We start from the raw sequence: 22199 nt of genomic DNA on the forward strand, positions 1-22199 counted from the left end.
ACACACACACATACACACCCCTCCCCCCCACACACACACACACACACACACATACACACCCCTCCCCCCCCCCACACACACACACACACACACACATACACACCCCTCCCCCCCACACACACACACACACACACACATACACACCCCTCCCCCCCACACACACACACACACATACACACCCCTCCCCCCCACACACACACACACACATACACACCCCTCCCCCCCCCACACACACACACACACACACACATACACACCCCTCCCCCCCACACACACACACACACACACACATACACACCCCTCCCCCCCACACACACACACACACACACACATACACACCCCTCCCCCCCACACACACACACACACACACACACCTCCCCCCCGCCCCGGCAGGTCCCATCACCACAGGGCCAGAAAATCCTGGCCAATGCGTCTCAGTCCCGCTCCCAGAAGGGAACTGCCTTATGCACTGTTTTCCCAGTCCTCCCCCTATTCCTGCTGCAACCTCTTCTGGCTCAAATGCCTATTTGAGTCCAAACTTCGGGCCCGTTTTGGGGCGTGGGTTTGAGGGGGCCTCAAACCCACTGTCACTGAACCCCAACCATGGCAGGAGGCAAGCTGGCTGCCAACTCTTTGGATGATGGGTTTGTCACATGATCTCCAGACCCCCACCCCCACCCCCCACCCCCACCCCCACCCCTAGTTGAATGACCTCTTTTTCTTCCCATCAGCAATATATTTATGACTCGTGTATAAAAGAGCTCAAAGAAAATGAAAGAAAAACACAAACATAAGAAATTGGAATATTTGGCACCTCATGCCTGCTTTGTCATTCAGGGTAATCATGGATGATCTTGGACTTCAACTTCATTTCCCCAGAGATGGACAAAGGGGGTGGGGAGTGGGTTACAGAGATGGACGGGGCGGTGCGGGGGGCGTGGTGGGGAGTGGGTTACAGGGAAGGACGGTTGGGGGTGGGGGGTTGGGGAGTGGGTTACAGAGATGGACAGGGGGTGGGGAGTGCGTTACAGAGATGGACGGGGTGGGGAGTGGGTTACAGAGAAGGACGGTTGGGGGTGGGGGGTGGGGAGTGGGTTACAGAGATGGACAGGGGGTGGGGAGTGCGTTACAGAGATGGACGGGGTGGGGAGTGGGTTACAGAGATGGACGGGGTGGGGAGTGGGTTACAGAGATGGATGGGGGAGTGGGGAGTGGGTTACAGAGATGGACAGGATGGGGAGTGGGTTACAGAGATGGACAGGGTGGGGAGTGGGATACAGAGATGGACGGGGTGGTGGGGAGTGGGTTACAGAGATGGACAGGGTGGGGAGTGGGTTACAGAGATGGACAGGGGGTGGGCAGTGCGTTACAGAGATGGACGGGGTGGGGAGTGGGTTACAGAGATGGACGGGGTGGGGAGTGGGTTACAGAGATGGATGGGGGAGTGGGGAGTGGGTTACAGAGATGGACAGGATGGGGAGTGGGTTACAGAGATGGACAGGGTGGGGAGTGGGATACAGAGATGGACGGGGTGGTGGGGAGTGGGTTACAGAGATGGACAGGGTGGGGAGTGGGTTACAGAGATGGACAGGGGGTGGGGAGTGCGATACAGAGATGGACGGGGTGGGGAGTGGGTTACAGAGATGGACGGGGTGGGGAGTGCGTTACAGAGATGGACGGGGGGGGAGGGGAGTGGGTTACAGAGATGGACGGTTGGGGGTGGGGAGTGGGTTACAGAGATGGACGTGGGGTGGGGAGTGGGTCACAGAGATGGATGGGGGGGTGGGGAGTGGGTTACAGAGATGGACGGGGGAGTGGGGAGTGGGTTACAGAGATGGACGGGGTGGGGAGTGGGTTACAGAGATGGACGGGGGGGGGAGTGGGTTACAGAGATGGACAGGGGTGGGGAGTGGGTTAAAGAGATGGACGGGGGGTGGGGAGTGGGTTACAGAGATGGACGGGGGTGGGGAGTGGGTTACAGAGATGGACGGAGTGAGGAGTGGGTTACAGAGATGGATGGGGGGTGGGGAGTGGGTAACAGAGATGGACGGGGGGGTGGGGAGTGGGTTACAGAGATGGACAGGGTGGGGAGTGGGTTACAGAGATGGACAGGGGGTGGGGAGTGCGTTACAGAGATGGATGGGGTGGGAGTGGGTTACAGAGATGGTCGTGGGGTGAGGAGTGGGTCACAGAGATGGATGGGGGGGTGGGGAGTGGGTTACAGAGATGGACGGGTTGGGGAGTGGGTTACAGAGATGGACGGGTTGGGGAGTGGGTTACAGAGATGGACGGGGGGTGGGGAGTGGGTTACAGAGAAGGACGGGGGGGTGGGGAATGGGTTACAGAGATGGACAGTTGGGGGTGGGGAGTGGGTTACAGAGATGGACGTGGGGTGGGGAGTGGGTCACAGAGATGGATGGGGGGGTGGGGAGTGGGTCACAGAGATGGACGGGGGAGTGGGGAATGGGGAGTGGGTTACAGAGATGGACGGGGTGGGGAATGGGTTACAGAGATGGACGGGGTGGGGAGTGGGTTACAGAGATGGACAGGGTGCGGAGTGGGTTACAGAGATGGACAGGGGTGGGGAGTGGGTTAAAGAGATGGACGGGGGGTGGGGAGTGGGTTACAGAGATGGACGGGGGGTGGGGAGTGGGTTACAGAGATGGATGGGGGGGGCTGGGGAGTGGGCTACAGAGATGGACGGGGTGGGGAGTGGGTTACAGAGATGGACGGGAGTGGGGAGTGGGTTACAGAGATGGACGGTGGTGGGGAGTGTGTTACAGAGATTGATGGGGTGGGGAGTGGGTTACAGAGATGAACAGTGGTGGGGAGTGGGTTACAGAGATGGATGGGGGGTGGGGAGTGGGTAACAGAGATGGACGGGGGGGTGGGGAGTGGGTTACAGAGATGGACAGGGTGGGGAGTGGGTTACAGAGATGGACAGGGGGTGGGGAGTGCGTTACAGAGATGGATGGGGTGGGAGTGGGTTACAGAGATGGTCGTGGGGTGGGGAGTGGGTCACAGAGATGGATGGGGGGGTGGGGAGTGGGTTACAGAGATGGACGGGTTGGGGAGTGGGTTACAGAGATGGACGGGTTGGGGAGTGGGTTACAGAGATGGACGGGGGGTGGGGAGTGGGTTACAGAGAAGGACGGGGGGGTGGGGAATGGGTTACAGAGATGGACAGTTGGGGGTGGGGAGTGGGTTACAGAGATGGACGTGGGGTGGGGAGTGGGTCACAGAGATGGATGGGGGGGTGGGGAGTGGGTCACAGAGATGGACGGGGGAGTGGGGAGTGGGGAGTGGGTTACAGAGATGGACGGGGTGGGGAGTGGGTTACAGAGATGGACGGGGTGGGGAGTGGGTTACAGAGATGGACAGGGTGCGGAGTGGGTTAAAGAGATGGACGGGGGGTGGGGAGTGGGTTACAGAGATGGACGGGGGGTGGGGAGTGGGTTACAGAGATGGACGGGGGGTGGGGAGTGGGTTACAGAGATGGATGGGGGTGGTGGGGAGTGGGTTACAGAGATGGACGGGGGGTGGGGAGTGGGTTACAGAGATGGACGGGGGTGGTGGGGAGTGGGTTACAGAGATGGACAGGGTGCGGAGTGGGTTACAGAGATGGACAGGGGTGGGGAGTGGGTTAAAGAGATGGACGGGGGGTGGGGAGTGGGTTACAGAGATGGACGGGGGGTGGGGAGTGGGTTACAGAGATGGATGGGGGGGGCTGGGGAGTGGGTTACAGAGATGGACGGGGGGGTGGGGAGTGGGTTACAGAGATGAACGGGGTGTGGGAGTGGGTTACAGAGATGGACGTGGGGTGGGGAGTGGGTCACAGAGATGGATGGGGGGGTGGGGAGTGGGTCACAGAGATGGACGGGGGAGTGGGGAGTGGGGAGTGGGTTACAGAGATGGACGGGGTGGGGAGTGGGTTACAGAGATGGACGGGGGGGGGAGTGGGTTACAGAGATGGACAGGGTGCGGAGTGGGTTAAAGAGATGGACGGGGGGTGGGGAGTGGGTTACAGAGATGGACGGGGGGTGGGGAGTGGGTTACAGAGATGGACGGGGGGTGGGGAGTGGGTTACAGAGATGGATGGGGGTGGTGGGGAGTGGGTTACAGAGATGGACGGGGGGTGGGGAGTGGGGTTACAGAGATGGACGGGGGTGGTGGGGAGTGGGTTACAGAGATGGACAGGGTGCGGAGTGGGTTACAGAGATGGACAGGGGTGGGGAGTGGGTTAAAGAGATGGACGGGGGGTGGGGAGTGGTTACAGAGATGGACGGGGGGTGGGGAGTGGGTTACAGAGATGGATGGGGGGGGCTGGGGAGTGGGTTACAGAGATGGACGGGGGGGTGGGGAGTGGGTTACAGAGATGAACGGGGTGTGGGAGTGGGTTACAGAGATGGACGGTTGGGGGTGGAGTGGGTTACAGAGATGGACGGGGGGGCGCTAGGGGAGTGGGTTACAGAGATGGACGGGGGTGGTGGGGAGTGGGTTACAGAGATGGACGGGGGTGGGGAGTGGGTTACAGAGATGGACCGGGGTGGGGAGTGGGTTACAGAGATGGTCGGGGTGGGGAGTGGGTTACAGAGATGGACCGGGGTGGGGAGTGGGTTACAGAGATGGTCGGGGTGGGGAGTGGGTTACAGAGATGGTCAGGGTGGGGAGTGGGTTACAGAGATGGACGGGGGGTGGACAGTGGGTTACAGAGATGGACGGGGGGTGGGGAGTGGGTTACAGAGATGGACGGTTGGGGGTGGGGAGTGGGTTACAGAGATTGATGGGGTGGGGAGTGGGTTACAGAGATGAACAGTGGTGGGGAGTGGGTTACAGAGATGGACGGGGGGGTGGGGAGTGGGTTACAGAGATGGTCGGGGTGGGGAGTGGGTTACAGAGATGGACGGGGGGTGGGGAGTGGGTTACAGAGATGGACGGGGGGTGGGGAGTGGTTTACAGAGATGGACGGTTGGGGGTGGGGAGTGGGTTACAGAGATTGATGGGGTGGGGAGTGGGTTACAGAGATGAACAGTGGTGGGGAGTGGGTTACAGAGATGGACGGTGGTGGGGAGTGGGTTACAGAGATGGACGGGGGGGTGGGGAGTGGGTTACAGAGATTGACGGCATGGAGAGTGGGTTACAGAGATTGACGGGGTGGGGAGTGGGTTACAGAGATGGACGGTTGGTGGTGGGGAGTGGGTTACAGAGATGGATGGGGGCGTGGGGAGTGGGTTACAGAGATTGACGGGGTGGGGAGTGGGTTACAGAGATTGATGGGGTGGGGAGTGGGTTACAGAGATGAACAGTGGTGGGGAGTGGGTTACAGAGATGGACGGGGGGGTGGGGAGTGGGTTACAGAGATGGACGGGGGGGGTGGGGAGTGGGTTACAGAGATGGACGGTAGTGGGGAGTGGGTTACAGAGATGGACGGTGGTGGGGAGTGGGTTACAGAGATGGACGGTGGTGGGGAGTGGGTTACAGAGATAGACAGGAGTGGGAAGTGGGTTACAGAGATTGATGGGGTGGGGAGTGGGTTACAGAGATGAACAGTGGTGGGGAGTGGGTTACAGAGATGGACGGGGGGTGGGGAGTGGGTTACAGAGATTGACGGGGTGGGGAGTGGGTTACAGAGATGGACGGGGTGGGGAGTGGGTTACAGAGATGGACGGGGGGGTGGGGAGTGGGTTACAGAGATAGACGTGGAGTGGGGAGTGGGTTACAGAGATGGACGGGGGGTGGAGAGTGGGTTACAGAGATGGACGGTGGTGGGGAGTGGGTTACAGAGATAGACGGGAGTGGGGAGTGGGTTACAGAGATTGATGGGGTGGGGAGTGGGTTACAGAGATGAACAGTGGTGGGGAGTGGGTTACAGAGATGGACGGTGGTGGGGAGTGGGTTACAGAGATGGACGGGGGGGTGGGGAGTGGGTTACAGAGATTGACGGGGTGGGGAGTGGGTTACAGAGATGGACGGGAGTGGGGAGTGGGTTACAGAGATGGACGGTGGTGGGGAGTGTGTTACAGAGATTGATGGGGTGGGGAGTGGGTTACAGAGATGAACAGTGGTGGGGAGTGGGTTACAGAGATGGACGGGGGGGTGGGGAGTGGGTTACAGAGATGGTCGGGGTGGGGAGTGGGTTACAGAGATGGACGGTGGTGGGGAGTGGGTTACAGAGATGGACGGGGGGAGTGGGGAGTGGGTTACAGAGATGGACGGGGTGGGGAGTGGGTTACAGAGATGGACGGGGGGTGGGGAGTGGGTTACAGAGATGGACAGCGGGGTGGTGGGGAGTGGGTTACAGAGATGGACGGGGGGGTGGGGAGTGGGTTACAGAGATGGACGGGGGGAGTGGGGAGTGGGTTACAGAGATGGACGGGGTGGGGAGTGGGTTACAGAGATGGACGGGGGGTGGGGAGTGGGTTACAGAGATGGACAGCGGGGTGGTGGGGAGTGGGTTACAGAGATGGACGGGGGGAGTGGGGAGTGGGTTACAGAGATGGACGGGGTGGGGAGTGGGTTACAGAGATGGACGGGGGGTGGGGAGTGGGTTACAGAGATGGACAGCGGCGTGGTGGGGAGTGGGTTACAGAGATGGACGGGGTGGGGAGTGGGCTACAGTGACCATTCCCTCTTTGTCTCCAAAGGGAGCGTTGCCGTTCGATGATGACAACTTACGACAGCTGTTAGAGAAGGTGAAACGAGGTGTCTTCCACATGCCGCACTTTATTCCTCCCGACTGCCAGAATTTACTACGGGGCATGATCGAAGTGGATGCAGAGAAACGCCTCTCGGTCAGTAGCCTCTGGCCCCTCACACTCTCCACCATGTCCTGTCTCTGGCTCCACAGCCAATGGACTCACCAGCCACACCAGAGGAGGGTTATCAGTGTTACTGCATCAGGGGGGTGGTTATGTTACCCCATCAGGGGGAATTATCAGTGTCATCCCATCGATGGGGAGGATTATCTGTGTTACCCCTCATGGGAGGTTATCAGTGTCAACCCATCGATTGGGAGGGCAATTGTGTTACACCATTGGGGTGGTGGGGGGAGAATTATCACTGTTACTCCGTTAAGGGGGGGAGGGTTATCCGTGTTACTCCATCATGGGAGGATTATTGGTGGTACCCCATCGAGGGGGTTATCAGTGTTCCCCCATCAGTTGGTGGGGGAGGGGGGGGTGGGGGCGGGGATGGATGGTAAGGGCTGTGGAGGGCTATCAGTGTTATTCCGTAAAATAAGTAGAGTTATCAGTGTTACCCCATCGGGGAGGCAGTTACCAGCGTTAGCCCATTGAGGGGGAAGGGTTATTGATGCTACCTCATTGGGGGGAGGGTTATCAGGGTTACCCCATCGAGCAGGGAGGGTTATCAGGGTTACCCCATTGGGCGGGGAGGGTTATCAGGGTTACCTCGTTAAGCGGGGAGGGTTATCAGGGTTACCCCATTAGGCGGGGAGGATTATCAGGGTTACCCCATCGAGCGGGGAGGGTTATCAGGGTTACCCCATTGAGCGGGGAGGGTTATCAGGGTTACCCCATTGAGCGGGGAGGGTTATCAGGGTTACCCCGTTGAGCGGGGAGGGTTATCAGGGTTACCTCACTGGGGATGGGTTATCTAAGTTACCTCATCGATGGGGGTGTGTGGGTTATCAGTGTTACCCCATTGGGGGAGTGACACCTCTATTTTCAGGATTTCGCTCTCATGTTTGGTGCATTCACCATCTCAGTTTTCTCAATAACTGGAAATGTCTATTCTGAATTCTCTCATTAAACACCTTTCCTTTCTCTCTCTCTCTCTCTTCCACAACCTACCCGCTGCCCATAGCTGGAACAGATTCAGAAGCACACCTGGTATCAGTAAGTACGCACCGCACTACAGGTCGTAGACCCAGCTCTGTGTCTCAGCTCAAGCCTCAGCCTTCACCAGTGTGACATTCCCCCCATTGCTCTCCTCTCTGTAACTGAGAACGATGATTTGTGTTGAACCAGGGACAGCCCTCTTGCTCCGCGTCCAACGTGAGCTGGGCTTAGACCCAAACCCATTCCACACCAGGACCTCGCAGCCGGATTCTAATCCCATCGGTCCTGGCGCTGTTATGTTACTGACTAATCTATTTTTCTTCCTTTTTACAGTGTCTTTCCTCTGTCTCTAAATTTCCTCTGCCTCTGGGAGCGTGTTTGTTGGTTGTGGGAACAGTGGGTCCTTCCTTCATCGGGAGATGCTGGGGGATGGGGGTTTCGTTACCCCATTGCTTCTCCAGTCTCTTGCTGTGAGGGGGCCTCTAGACTTTACCCAGTGCTCCCTCCTGATTGTGCATCAAGACAAGGGGCTCCTGTTAGAGAGATGGTGGCATCGTGATAATGTCAGAGGGCTAGTAACCCGGAGAACCTGCCTGATGCTCTGGTGACACGGGTTCAAGTCCCACCACAGTAGCTGGTGGCTTTTAAATTCAATTAATAAACCTGGAATTAAAAGCTATTGTCATAAAAACCCATCTAGTTCACTAATGCCTCTTTTGGGGAGGGAAATCTGCTGTGCTTACCTGGTCTGGCCTACGTGTGACTCCAGACCCCCACATCAATGCAGCTGACTCTTAACTGCCCTCTGAAATGGCTGAGCAAGCCACTCAGTTCAAGGGCAATTAGGGATGGGCAACAAATCCTTCAAAGAGAAAGAAGCTATGCAGGATTTTGGGGGGGGTTGGGGTGGTGTGATTCCTATCTTTGGGGGCAGAGGTGGCCTCTTCCTCCACCTTTCTGCCTAGCCGCTGTGCAACCTTAAACCCACCACCCCTTCCTAAGCTACCCAAGATCCTGGCTCCGGGATTCTTGGGCCTTCTTCTTGTTCCTCGTTGTAGTCCCAGAAGCGCCCGCTAACGCGCACTTGGCGGTGTTGGGACTGATGGAGCTGCCGGCCAATTGGATCATCTGGCAGCACCCAAGGGCGGGACTTCCTCCTCGGTGAGGGGCAGAAGTCCCAATCGGCCCCTGTTTAGCTCGCCAGCAGCGTGTTATGTCTGGAGCAGGTCACCAACCCCCAAACCCCCACAACCGCCCATCCCCTGTAATACTCAGCCCTCGGACTTGGGGGCAGAGTCTAAAACTTAGAGCCAGAGGTTTCAGAGCAAAATCGGGGATATACTTCTACACACAGCAGACTGGAACTTCTCTGCAAACAGAGATAGATACCTGATCAATTGTTTATTTAAGTCAGAGATTGATGGATTTTTATTAACCAAAGGTATGAAGAGATATGGGGCCGAGGAGGGTGTATATTGAGTTAGGCTACAGCTCAGCCATAATATCATCAAATGGCAGAGCAGGCTCGAGGGGATGAATGGCCTCCTCCTGTTCCTATCACTGGAGGCAAAGTCATCAACTGACTAACTGACAGGAACTGAACTGGACCAGCCTTTTCAATCCTGTGGCTACAAGAGCAGATCAGAGGCTGGGAATTCTGCGCTGAATAACTCACCTCCTGACTCCCCAAAGCCTGTCAACCGTCTACAAGGTCCAAGTCAGGAGTGTGATGGAATACTCTCCACTTGCCTGGATGAGTGCAGCTCCCACAACACTCAAGAAGCTCGACACCATCCAGGACAAAGCAACCTGCTTGATTGGCACCCCATCCACCACCTTAAAAATTGACTCCCTCCACCACCAACGCACAGTAGCAGCAGTGTGTGTACCATCTACAAGATGCACTGCAGGAGCTCACCAAGGCTCCTTCTAAACCGGTGACCACTACCAGACAAGGACAAGGGCAGCAGATAAATGGTAACACCACCAACTGAAAATACCCCTCCAAGTGCAACATGGTTGACTCTTAAATGGCCTCTGAACAAGGGCAATTCAGGGATGGGCAATAAATGCTGGCCCAGCCAGCGACGCCCACATCCCATAAACAAATATAGAAAAAGGTCACTCACCATCCTGACTTGGAAATATATCGGCCGTTCCTTCACTGTCGCTGGGTCAAAATCCTGGAACTCCCTCCCTGACAGCGCTGTGGGTGTACCTACACCACATGGACTGCAGCGGTTCAAGAAGGCAGCTCATCACCACCTTCTCAAGGGCAATTAGGGATGGGCAGTGATTCCCACATCCTGCGAAAGAATATACATTTTAAAAAAAAATTAATTCCTATAACTGAGAAATTAAACTTACTAAGATCAGTGTTCTCTTTCCCTCTCTCCTGTGCAGGCACTGACTCCTTGACTCCTTGCAGGAGTATAGACCCTCTGGTCATCTGGTCACCAGCATCCCTGAACTCAGTAGCCATTTGTTATCTGTGACTGCAGGCAGCGTCTTAGCAAGCTATTCAACTGTAGTGGGCATCAAAGCTCAACCCCCATTTGTGTCCTTCCCCTCCCACACTTCCTCCCCTCCCCACCCCCAGCTCGATGTTGATGGAAACTAGAGACAGTAAGATCAGCAAAGCCAGGAGAAAGCAGGGGGTCGGTCTGAGGGACACCTTCGCATAGCCTGGAGTCACCAGGGGAGCGGCGCTTATTTCCAATTTATCCTTGGGATGCTGACCAGGTTTATTTTCCATTTTCTTGTTGCCCTATGGAGATGGCAGCTTTCTGGGCAGCATGTGCCAAGGAGACACTTGTGCCATGTGTGGGCCAGACAGGGTTACGAGTGGCAGTTGACGTGTGTGTGTGTGTGAATGCGTGCGTGAGAGAGAGAACTTGGCACAGTGGGAGCTGACCTTGTGCCCGTTTCTGGTTGTGGGCCTGGCATTGTAATGGCAGGTTGCCACGGTTGAGGGAGATTGATTGGCAATAAAACATTCTGACTGGACCCGTCTGACCAATCCTGAGGGTGTTGGTGTGTCATTTCAGAGGTGGGAAGAATGAGCCAGAACCAGAGCAGCCAATAGCACGGAAAGTGATGATTCGGAGGCTACAGTCTGTGAGTGACATCGACCCAGACGTGCTGGACAGTATGAACTCACTCGGCTGTTTTCGAGACAAGAACAAACTGAAACAGGATCTCCTCTTTGAGGAGTAAGTATATTCCTACATTGCTTTTTTATTCGTAGTGAAGATCTTGTGTGGCAGCGAGAGATTTGTGGCTCTCTTGACGCTGAGTCGGAAGGTCATAGGTTCCTCAGTCCCCATTCTGCAGACTTGAGCACCGAGATCCAGGCTGCCCCTTGCGGTGCAGTACTGGGGGATTGCACTGTCAGAGGTGCTGTCTTTCAGGATGGGGTGTTAAACCAAGACACTATTTGCCCTCTCAGATGAGTGAAAATGATCCCACAGCCATTATTTTGAAGAGGGGCAGGTAGAGTCCTTCCCCGTTGTGACCTGATTAATGTTTTCTCTCTCAATATCATCACTGGAGCAGATTCTCTGGTCACTATCACATTGCTATCTGTGGGAGCTTGGTGTGTGAAAATTAGATCCCACTTTTTCAACATTACAACAGCGACCGCGGTTCATGGGCTGTAAAGCACTTTGGGGTCTCCTGAGGTCATCTCCCAATCCCATGACCACTACCATCTAGAAGGACAAGGGCAACAGATACATGGGAACACCACCACCTGGAAGTTCCCCTCCAAGCCACTCATCATCCTGACTTGGAAATATATCGGCCGTTCCTTCACTGTCGCTGGGTCAAAATCCTGGAACTCCCTCCCTAACAGCGCTGTGGGTGTACCTACACCACATGGACTGCAGCGGTTCAAGAAGGCAGCTCACCCACCACCTTCTCAAGGGCAATTAGGGATGGGCAATAAATGCTGGCCCAGCCAGTGATGCCTGCATCCCATGAATGAATAAAAGAAAGTGAAAGGTGCTGTGTAAGTGGGTGACGGTGCTACCAGTTCACTCACAGAGTCTGAGTGGCTGTGGCAACATTCACATTGCAGTCTGGACTTATGGATAGTGATGGTAGAGACGCCCAATGTTCCTTCCATCACCCGGCTGACTAGGAACCTCTCCCGCCCTTCACACCCGCGCGCGTCGGAAGGATTTACGGGCTGATGGTAAAACGGTTTGGCCGTGATATGAACGCACCTTCATCAGGTCCTGGGGTGGGACTCAAACCCAGAGCTTCTGGCTCGGAGGCAGGGACATTACCCACTGTGCCAGCACCTGCTGCTACCTTAAGCAAAGTGTGTTTTATCTTTCTATCTAATTAGAACAGGGGTTGGCAGCCCACAGCTCTGGAACCCCATGTGTCTCATTAAGGACTCTCGAGAGGCTCCCAACCTTGATTGATCAATCTCATTTTCCTTCATTATCAATTTTTAGAGAACAGTTACCTAAACATGTTTGTAATTCGAAAAAAAAAATCAGATCTCTTTAAAAAAAAATCTCCTTGGCAATGGACATTTTAACAGACACGCCAGATGGAATTTGGGAAATGTTTGTCACAAAAAATATGAAATCCTATCAAAAACCTGCTTGGGTCAAAAGTTATAGCAAGTTACAGCTATTCTCTTTGCCAAGCAAAATGACCTCCTGTGCCACCGTGTTAATGGGTTAAGTATCATCCGCTCGCTGCTCACACAAATCGCTCGCTAATGTAGACGGGGTACAACAGTGAAGGAACTTACTGTGGCCCTTTTTTTCTTGCTACAAAAGGATAACTTATTACAGGAAGCAGAAATTTTCAACGTCTGTTATTGTTGACATTTGAACACAGCAATGTGACTCCTCAAATATTGCGGTTTTGAGTAAATCTTAAAAGTGGCTTCCCTTGTTACTGAGGTTGCCCATTCCTAAACCAGACTAATCGCCAGAGACTGATGGATTTGACTAGTCAGTACCTGTATTATCCTTTTATCATGTGACTACCAGCATAGCAGAGGTTCAACTAGATGTATCTGGGTCTAGCAAACCCTCCTGGAGAGACAAATTCAAATCATAGAATCGTACAGCACAATCCCACTCTTTCCTCATGTTATCCCTGCTATTTTTTCTCATTCAAGTATTTTGAAGGCCACGATTGAATCCTCTTCCACTGCCCTATCAGGCAGCACATTCCAAATTCTAGTCATTCTTTGTGTGTTGCCATTGGTTTACCAATCACCTTAAATCTGTGCCCTTGATTATCAACCCTTCAGCCATTGGAAACTGTTTCTTTTTGTTTATTTATCTATCTGTCTATATGTCTGTCTCTCCCTCTTCCTATCACTCTACCTCTTTCTATCTCCGTCCCTCTCTCCTTTTCTCTATCCCTCTATCTATTTATTTCTCTATCTTTCTTTCTCTTTCTCTCTCTCTCCCTCCCTGTCTCTGTCTCTATCTCTCTCTGAATCTAACTCTCTCTCTATCTATCTATCTATCTTTTTTGCTTTCTCTCCCTTTCTTTCTCCCGATCTCTATCTATCTATCTCTCTTATTCTCACTTTCTCTCTCCCTCTCTCTCTCTTTCTCCCTCCCTCTCTCTCTCTCCCTCTCTGTGTCTGTCTGTCTCTTTCTATCTCTATCTCTCTCTATCTGTCTCTATCTCTCTCGATCTCTCTCTACCTAACTCTCTCTCTATCTCTCTATCTCTCTTTCTAACTTTCCCTCCCTTTCTCTCTCCCCCTCTCTATCTATCTATCTATCTATCTATCTTAGTTTTGCAATCAAATCTCCTCCACTTTCTCTGCTCCAAGTGGAACAGCCCCAGCGTCTCCAGTCCCTGCACAGGATTCTAATCCCTCATTCCTGGATCAATGAAAACTAGGAAGACACTTGTATTTGATTTGAATGGAATGGTTTGGCTCCTCTCTCTAGTGTCTGGCCAGGTAAATGGCCCAGATCTTCCAGCCTCTGCATCGTCAGAAACCGGACATACCCTGGAAGATACGCTATGGGACCCCTCGGAGGTCCCAATGCACTGACTATGTGGGAATTGCTCAGGTAGCGTGACCTTTCAATGGGCAATTTCCCTGCTCCCTGGGACCCTCCAAAAAAGTCTCCAACTCTGAGTTAGAGTAGGAGACTTTGGACAATTCCAGTTTCCGATGCTTACCCAGGAAATGTTAGACCGAAACATCCTAGTCCAGCTCTTGGGTAATTATACAACTGACCCCCTAATCACTCACACTGATGCTCCTCTGTCCTTCCTCGATCCCCCTACTAAACCTCCTGACCCCACTGACTGCTGCTGACTACCCCAACTACCAGACCGGACACAACCCTACCAGCCGTCTCTCCCCCACAACCCCTGACCCGACCTGACCAGCCCCCGACCTGACAACTCCACCCAGCCCAACCCACCTGTCCAACTCACCCACCTGTCCAGCTCACCCACCTGTCCAGCTCACCCACCTGTCCAACTCACCCACCTGTCCAGCTCACCCACCTGTCCAGCTCACCCACCTGTCCAACTCACCCACCTGTCCAGCTCACCCACCTGTCCAACTCGCCCACCTGTCCAACTCACCCACATGTCCAGCTCACCCACCTGTCCAGCTCACTCACCTGTCCAACTCACCCACCTGTCCAGCTCGCCCACCTGTCCAACTCACCCACCTGTCCAACTCACCCACCTGTCCAGCTCACCCACCTGTCCAGCTCGCCCACCTGTCCAACTCACCCACCTGTCCAACTCACCCACCTGTCCAGCTCACCCACCTGTCCAACTCACCCACCTGTCCAGCTCACCCACCTGTCCAACTCACCCACCTGTCCAACTCACCCACCTGTCCAACTCACCCACCTGTCCAACTCACCCACCTGTCCAGCTCACCCACCTGTCCAACTCACTCACCTGTCCAGCTCACCCACCTGTCCAACTCACCCACCTGTCCAGCTCACCCATCTGTCCAACTCACCCACCTGTCCAGCTCACTCATCTGTCCAACTCACTCACCTGTCCAGCTCACCCACCTGTCCAACTCACCCACCTGTCCAGCTCGCCCACCTGTCCAGCTCACCCACCTGTCCAGCTCGCCCACCTGTCCAGCTCACCCACCTGTCCAGCTCACCCACCTGTCCAGCTCACTCAACTGTCCAACTCACCCACCTGTCCAACTCACCCATCTGTCCAACTCACTCACCTGTCCAGCTCGCCCACCTGTCCAGCTCGCCCACCTGTCCAACTCACTCACCTGTCCAGCTCGCCCACCTGTCCAGCTCACCCACCTGTCCAGCTCACCCACCTGTCCAGCTCGCCCACCTGTCCAACTCACCCACCTGTCCAGCTCACCCACCTGTCCAGCTCACCCACCTGTCCAACTCACCCACCTGTCCAGCTCACCCACCTGTCCAGCTCACCCACCTGTCCAGCTCGCCCACCTGTCCAGCTCGCCCACCTGTCCAACTCACCCACCTGTCCAGCTCACCCACCTGTCCAGCTCACCCACCTGTCCAACTCACCCACCTGTCCAGCTCACCCACCTGTCCAGCTCACTCAACTGTCCAACTCACCCACCTGTCCAACTCACCCATCTGTCCAACTCACTCACCTGTCCAGCTCGCCCACCTGTCCAGCTCGCCCACCTGTCCAACTCACCCACCTGTCCAGCTCGCCCACCTGTCCAGCTCGCCCACCTGTCCAACTCACTCACCTGTCCAGCTCGCCCACCTGTCCAGCTCGCCCACCTGTCCAACTCGCCCACCTGTCCAGCTCACTCATCTGTCCAACTCACCCACCTGTCCAGCTCACCCACCTGTCCAACTCACCCACCTGTCCAACTCACCCATCTGTCCAGCTCGCCCACCTGTCCAGCTCACCCACCTGTCCAACTCACCCACCTGTCCAACTCACCCACCTGTCCAGCTCGCCCACCTGTCCAATTCACCCAGAGATAAAAACAAAAAAACTGCGGATGCTGGAAATCCAAAACAAAAACAGAATTACCTGGAAAAACTCAGCAGGTCTGGCAGCATCGGCGGAGAAGAAAAGAGTTGACGTTTCAAGTCCTCATGATCCTTCGACAGAACTTGAGTTCGAGTCCAAGAAAGAGTTGAAATATAAGCTAGTTTAAGGTGTGTGTGTGGGGGGCGGAGAGATAGAGACAGAGAGGTGGAGGGGGTGTGTGGTTGTAGGGACAAACAAGCAGTGATAGAAGCAGATCATCAAAAGATGTCAACAACAATAGTACAATAGAACACATAGGTGTTAAAGTTAAAGTTGGTGATATTATCTAAACGAATGTGCTAATTAAGAATGGATGGTAGGGCACTCAAGGTATAGCTCTAGTGGGGTTTTTTTTTATATAATGGAAATAGGTGGGAAAAGGAAAATCTTTATAATTTATTGGAAAAAAAGGAAGGGGGAAACAGAAAGGGGGTGGGGATGGGGGAGGGAGCTCACGACCTAAAGTTGTTGAATTCAATATTCAGTCCGGATGGCTGTAAAGTGCCTAGTTGGAAGATGAGGTGTTGTTCCTCCAGTTTGCATTGGGCTTCACTGGAACAATGCAGCAAGCCAAGGACAGACATGTGGGCAAGAGAGCAGGGTGGAGTTAGCACATTCGTTTAGATAATATCACCAACTTTAACTTTAACACCTATGTGTTCTATTGTACTATTGTCGTTGACATCTTTTGATGATCTGCTTCTATCACTGCTTGTTTGTCCCTACAACCACACCCCCTCCCCACCTCTCTCTCTCTCTATCTCTCCGCCCCCCACACACACACCTTAAACCAGCTTATATTTCAACTCTTTCTTGGACTCGAACTCAAGTTCTGTCGAAGGGTCATGAGGACTCGAAACGTCAAATCTTTTCTTCTCCGCCGATGCTGCCAGACCTGCTGAGTTTTTCCAGGTAATTCTGTTTTTGTGTCCAACTCACCCACCTGTCCAGCTCACCCACCTATCCAACTCACCCACCTATCCAACTCACCCACCTATCCAACTCACCCACCTGTTCAACTCACCCACCTATCCAACTCACCCACCTGTTCAACTCACCCACCTATCCAGCTCACCCACCTACCACCCTGCACACCTGCCACGCTACTCATTTCCCACCTTACCCACCCTACCCACCCTACTCCCTTTACACACTTACCTCCTCTTTTTACTTACCGGAATACAGCAGCTAATACTGCAAAACGGATTTGGTGGCTTGTCTTTCCCCCATTGATCCAGTGCTACAAAGAAGCAGTTCCTTTTCAGCTACGCTCCGCATTTCTGGAGAAGCCAGGATTGGAAGTCCTGTCCAGAAATGTGGAGCTCTGGCAAGATGAAGTAAAGTAGGAGCAGAAGAGCAATCCGACGGTGATTGGACTCCTCAGAAGATTCGGGTTGATGTCTACAGTACTGGGTCCCTACATTGAACCTGGTTTTATAATGTCCATGTACCTTGATCAAAATACTCAAACCTACCCAACAGTAAGGTGTAGACAACAAACAAAATGTCCCATTCTTTATTCCTCTTGATCTCCTTTCTCCAACAATCCAAAAACTTTCAAATCCCAAACTTGCCCTCAACTTGGCACCACGTGTTTATTTGCTTGGTGTTCTGATCGATGGGCCCCAGTCTCTAAACTGGGTTTGTCAATACAGCAGTGAATGACAGTACAGAAGCCTTGCTTTGGTGTTTGGTTTGCCAGTGAGTAGCCCTGGCTCAATCCCTAGCACTCTTCCCTCTGAGTCAGAAGGTTGTGTGTTCACGTCCCACTAAAGTCAGGACTGATACTTCCGGCACAGGACTGAGCTGCACTGTCGGAGTTACTGTTTTTTGGTTGAGACCTTAAACCAAGGCCCCATCTGTCCTTTCAGATGGACATTAAAAAATAATCCCACAGCACTATTTTGAAGAAGAGCAGGGGAGTTCTCCCTCGTGTCGTGGCCAATATTTACCCCTCAATTAACATCACCAAAAACAGATTATCTGGTCATCATCACATTGTTATTTGTGGGAGCTTGCTGTGCATAAATTGGCTGCTGTGTTTCCTACATCCAGTGATGACACTTCAAACAGTGCTTCATAGGGTGTAATGCGCTTTGAGATGACTGGTGGATGTGAAAGGCGCTATATAAATACAAGTTTTTTTTTCAATGCCTTTATCAATATTTGTTGCTATTCAGAGAAAATCAGGAGAAAATGATCTACTTCCTGCTGCTGGACAGGAAAGAGCGGTATCCAAGCTGCGAGGACGAGGATTTGCCACCACGAAATGACATTGGTAAGTCCCAGAGTCTGGGGCTGTTATACTCCCCAATTCCTGCCCCTGCTCTCCTGGGGGCTGGTGCCTCCTTGGTGATTTCATGAGCACTGGTCACCCTCTGAGGATGGGGGTAAGGTGGGCGTATCTCATCCTGGTGACTGTTCTTTGCCTGTGAACCTCAACGATAAGCCTATTCTGCATGGCGGGCTTCACAAACCACCCTGAAAACTGCCGGTGCCCAGCACTCACCCCCTGGCACTCTCCTACAGGAATAAACCGATAGCGATCGGGGATGTTGGCCCTGCACCCCTCCCCTCTCCCACCCTGCACCCCTCCCCTCCCCCACCCTGCACCCCTCCCCCCTCCCCTCCCCCACCCTGCACCCCTCCCCTCCACCCCTCCCCCACCCTGCACCCCGCCCCTCCACCACTCCCCCACCCTGCACCCCCTCCCCTCCCCCACCCTGCACCCCTCCCCTCCCCCACCCTGCACCCCTCCCCTCCACCCCTCCCCCACCCTGCACCCCTCCCCTCCACCCCTCCCCCACCCTGCACCCCTCCCCTCCCCCACCCTGCACCCCCTCCCCTCCCCTCCCCCACCCTGCACCCCTCCCCTCCACCCCTCCCCCACCCTGCACCCCCTCCCCTCCCCCACCCTGCACCCCCTCCCCTCCCCCACCCTGCACCCCTCCCCTCCCCCACCCTGCTAACCCTCCCCTCCACCCCTCCCCCACCCTGCACCCCTCCCCTCCACCCCTCCCCCACCCTGCACCCCTCCCCTCCACCACCCTGCACCCCCACCCCTCCCCCACCCTGCACCCCCTCCCCTCCCCCACCCTGCACCCCTCCCCTCCACCCCTCCCCCACCCTGCACCCCTCCCCTCCACCCCTCCCCCACCCTGCACCCCTCCCCTCCACCCCTCCCCCACCCTGCACACCTCCCCTCCACCCCTCCCCCACCCTGCTCCCCCTCCCCTCCCCCACCCTGCACCCCTCCCCTCCACCCCTCCCCCACCCTGCACCCCCTCCCCTCCCCCACCCTGCACCCCTCCCCTCCACCCCTCCCCCACCCTGCACACCTCCCCTCCACCCCTCCCCCACCCTGCACCCCTCCCCTCCTCCCCTCCCCCACCCTGCACCCCCTCCCCTCCCCCACCCTGCACCCCTCCCCTCCCCGAGCCCCTCCCCTCCCCTCCCCTCCCCGAGCCCCTCCCCTCCCCTCCCCGAGCCCCTCCCCTCCCCGAGCCCCTCCCCTCCCCTCCCCTCCCCAAGCCCCTCCCCTCCCCGAGCCCCTCCCCTCCCCTCCCCTCCCTGAGCCCCTCCCCTCCCCGAGCCCCTCCCCTCCCCGAGCCCCTCCCCTCCCCTCCCCTCCCCGAGCCCCTCCCCTCCCCTCCCCTCCCCGAGCCCCTCCCCTCCCCTCCCCGAGCCCCTCCCCTTCCCTCCCCGAGCCCCTCCCCTCCCCGAGCCCCTCCCTCCCCGAGACCCTCCCCTCCCCGAGCCCCTCCCCTCCCCTCCCCGAGCCCCTCCCCTCCCCTCCCCGAGCCCCTCCCCTCCCCGAGCCCCTCCCCTCCCCTCCCCTCCCCTCCCCTCCCTGAGCCCCTCCCCTCCCCGAGCCCCTCCCCTCCCCTCCCCTCCCCTCCCCGAGCCCCTCCCCTCCCCTCCCCTCCCCACCCCCCACCCCCACCCCCACCCCCCCCCCCCCCCCCCCCACCCCCCCCCCCACCCCCCCCCCCACCCCCCCCCCACCACCCCCCCCCACCCCCCCCCCACCCCCCCCCCCCACCCCCACCCCCACCCCCACCCCCCCCCACCCCCCCACCCCCACCCCCACCCCCCCCACCCCCCCACCCCCCCCCCACCCCCCCCCACCCCCCCCACCCCCCCCACCCCCCCCCCCCCCCCCCCACCCCCCACCCCCCCCGGCCACTACCGGAGAGCTTGCGGCGCACTCGCTTCGGTCACCAGAGGGCAGCGCTGGCGGAGGCCGGGGAAACCGGTCGAGCCGCGGGGCCCCCCCCCACGCGGTTAACCTCGCGCGGAGGAAGTTGCGTTTGGGCCCTGGCGACGGGAAAGGCAAAAGGCGGAGGGTCAGCGAGGGCGCCAGAGGGACCCTGAAAGGAAATGGGGCCTAGCCCTGCAGGCTTGGGACTGACCGTCGTCTTAACGGGTTGTTTTGTTCCGTTTCCGCCTCTCTCTCTCTCTCTCTCTCCCCTACAGACCCTCCTCGGAAACGGGTCGACTCGCCCATGTTGAATCGCCACGGCAAGCGCCGGCCCGAGAGGAAGTCGATGGAGGTGCTGAGCGTGACGGACGGGGGATCTCCGGTGCCCGCCCGCCGTGCCATCGACGTGGCCCAGCACAGCCAGCGGTAGGTTTGCCCACGGGCGCCTCGCCTGTGGGGAGTCAGCCACGTGGGGCCCGTCCGGCAGAGGGGCAAGTGTGACGGGGTGTCGGGCCCTTTCAAAGTAGCCCCAACACCCCCCCCACCCACCCGCCTACCCCCCCCCCCCAACCCCCACCCCCCACCCAACCTCCCCCAACCCCTTACCCTGGGTGCAAGCTTCGGACACTCTGAGTAAAATTGTCACTGGACTGGTAATCCTGAAGCCCAGGCTCTGGAGACATGGGTTCAAATCCCACCAGGGGCTGAATGGCCTAGTCCTGCTCCTCAGGACCAGACTCGAAGGGCTGAATGGCCTAGTCCTGCTCCTCAGGACCAGACTCGAAGGGCTGAATGGCCTAGTCCTGCTCCTCAGGACCAGACTCGAAGGGCTGAATGGCCTAGTCCTGCTCCTCAGGACCAGACTCGAAGGGCTGAATGGCCTTGTCCTGCTCCTCAGGACCAGACTCGAAGGGCTGAATGGCCTAGTCCTGCTCCTCAGGACCAGACTCGAAGGGCTGAATGGCCTTGTCCTGCTCCTCAGGACCAGACTCGAAGGGCTGAATGGCCTAGTCCTGGGAGCTGGCAGAAATTAAAAGTCAATTAATAACTCTGGAATTGAAAGCTAGTCTCAGTTTTGCTGGCCATATGAAATTATCATCAATAGTCTTAAAAAAAAAAAACCCCATTGTTCACTAGAATGTCCCTTTAGGGAAGGAAGTCTGCCGTCCTTACCCGGTCTGGCCTACATGTGACTCCAGCCCCACAGCAATGTGGTTGACTCTGAGCTGCCCTCCGAAATGGCCGAGCAAGTCACTCAGTTCAAGGGCAATTAGGGCTGGGCAATAAGTGCCGACGTTGCCAGCGATGCCCACGTCCTATGAAAGAATAAAGAAATAAAATCCCGCCTGGAAGAGGCTCCCTATGTTACAGTCACGTCCTCAGTTATAATGTACAATTCACACCCCGCAGCGCATCTGAAGGTGCGGCTCAGCTACCAGATGTCCCAGCGCGGACTCCCGCCAATCTCCCACGCCCTGGTTTCAACCGGTCAGTGTAGCAAAAGTGTCACAGTCATGTTTACATTTCAAGCTCAGCGACTTGTGCATAAAAAGCTTCCAGAACTTTCAGTGGGCAATCTGCTGAACTCTTCCACTAAAGAAAACCATGAATATTCCCTGTCCCTGCAGAAATGAGGGTGGGGAGCTGGGGGGTGGGGAGCTGGGGGGTGGGGGGGGGTGAATTGTAAGAGATAACATAAGGAGGTTCCACTGTGAACAAGCCCTCACATTCTGTGGTACATAGGAGCAGGAGAAGGCCATTCAGCCCCTCGAGCCTGATACTTAGGACCAAGAGTAGCCCCTCGAGCCTGATACTTAGGACCGAGAGTAGGTCATTCAGCCCCTCAAACCTGTCCCACCTTTTCAGTTTAGACCATGGCTGTGTCTTTACAGTGACAGGACAACGTGTGAGTCTGATTTTTCACTGGTTGATAAATTCCTGATGTTAAGACAGAATTTCGGGGATGGGAAGTCATGGGGCAATGCCCGATTGTCTGCGTTCAGGGTATGCTCCCCTGCGGCCTACTCAATCTTCACACGCTCCCTGGGCCTCTTACTACAGCTTGCCTAGCCTGAAAGTCAGCCCATCTGACATTCAACACAGCTCCTGCAGCAAGAAAAAGCCAGCAGTTGAATTTCCCTAGCTCCCATAGAACAGGGGCCTGGTAATCCACTGGTTTAGTGGTAATCCAC

The 22199-nt window shown here is 56.1% G+C and overlaps 1 protein-coding gene across 1 annotated transcript in view; it reads left to right on the forward strand.

The window, feature by feature from the left end:
* Positions 1–22199, forward strand: part of LOC121271690 (serine/threonine-protein kinase BRSK2-like) — a 333868-nt gene that overhangs the window by 285001 nt on the left and 26668 nt on the right. Inside the window, exons 8-12 of the mRNA XM_041177841.1 lie at positions 6645–6791; positions 7825–7856; positions 10847–11011; positions 17987–18084; positions 20283–20433. Coding sequence (XP_041033775.1) covers positions 6645–6791; positions 7825–7856; positions 10847–11011; positions 17987–18084; positions 20283–20433 — 593 coding nt within the window. The remainder of the gene's footprint in view (positions 1–6644; positions 6792–7824; positions 7857–10846; positions 11012–17986; positions 18085–20282; positions 20434–22199) is intronic.

Source organism: Carcharodon carcharias, chromosome 31 (genome assembly GCF_017639515.1).
Source record: "Carcharodon carcharias isolate sCarCar2 chromosome 31, sCarCar2.pri, whole genome shotgun sequence".
Lineage (NCBI taxonomy): Eukaryota > Metazoa > Chordata > Chondrichthyes > Lamniformes > Lamnidae > Carcharodon > Carcharodon carcharias.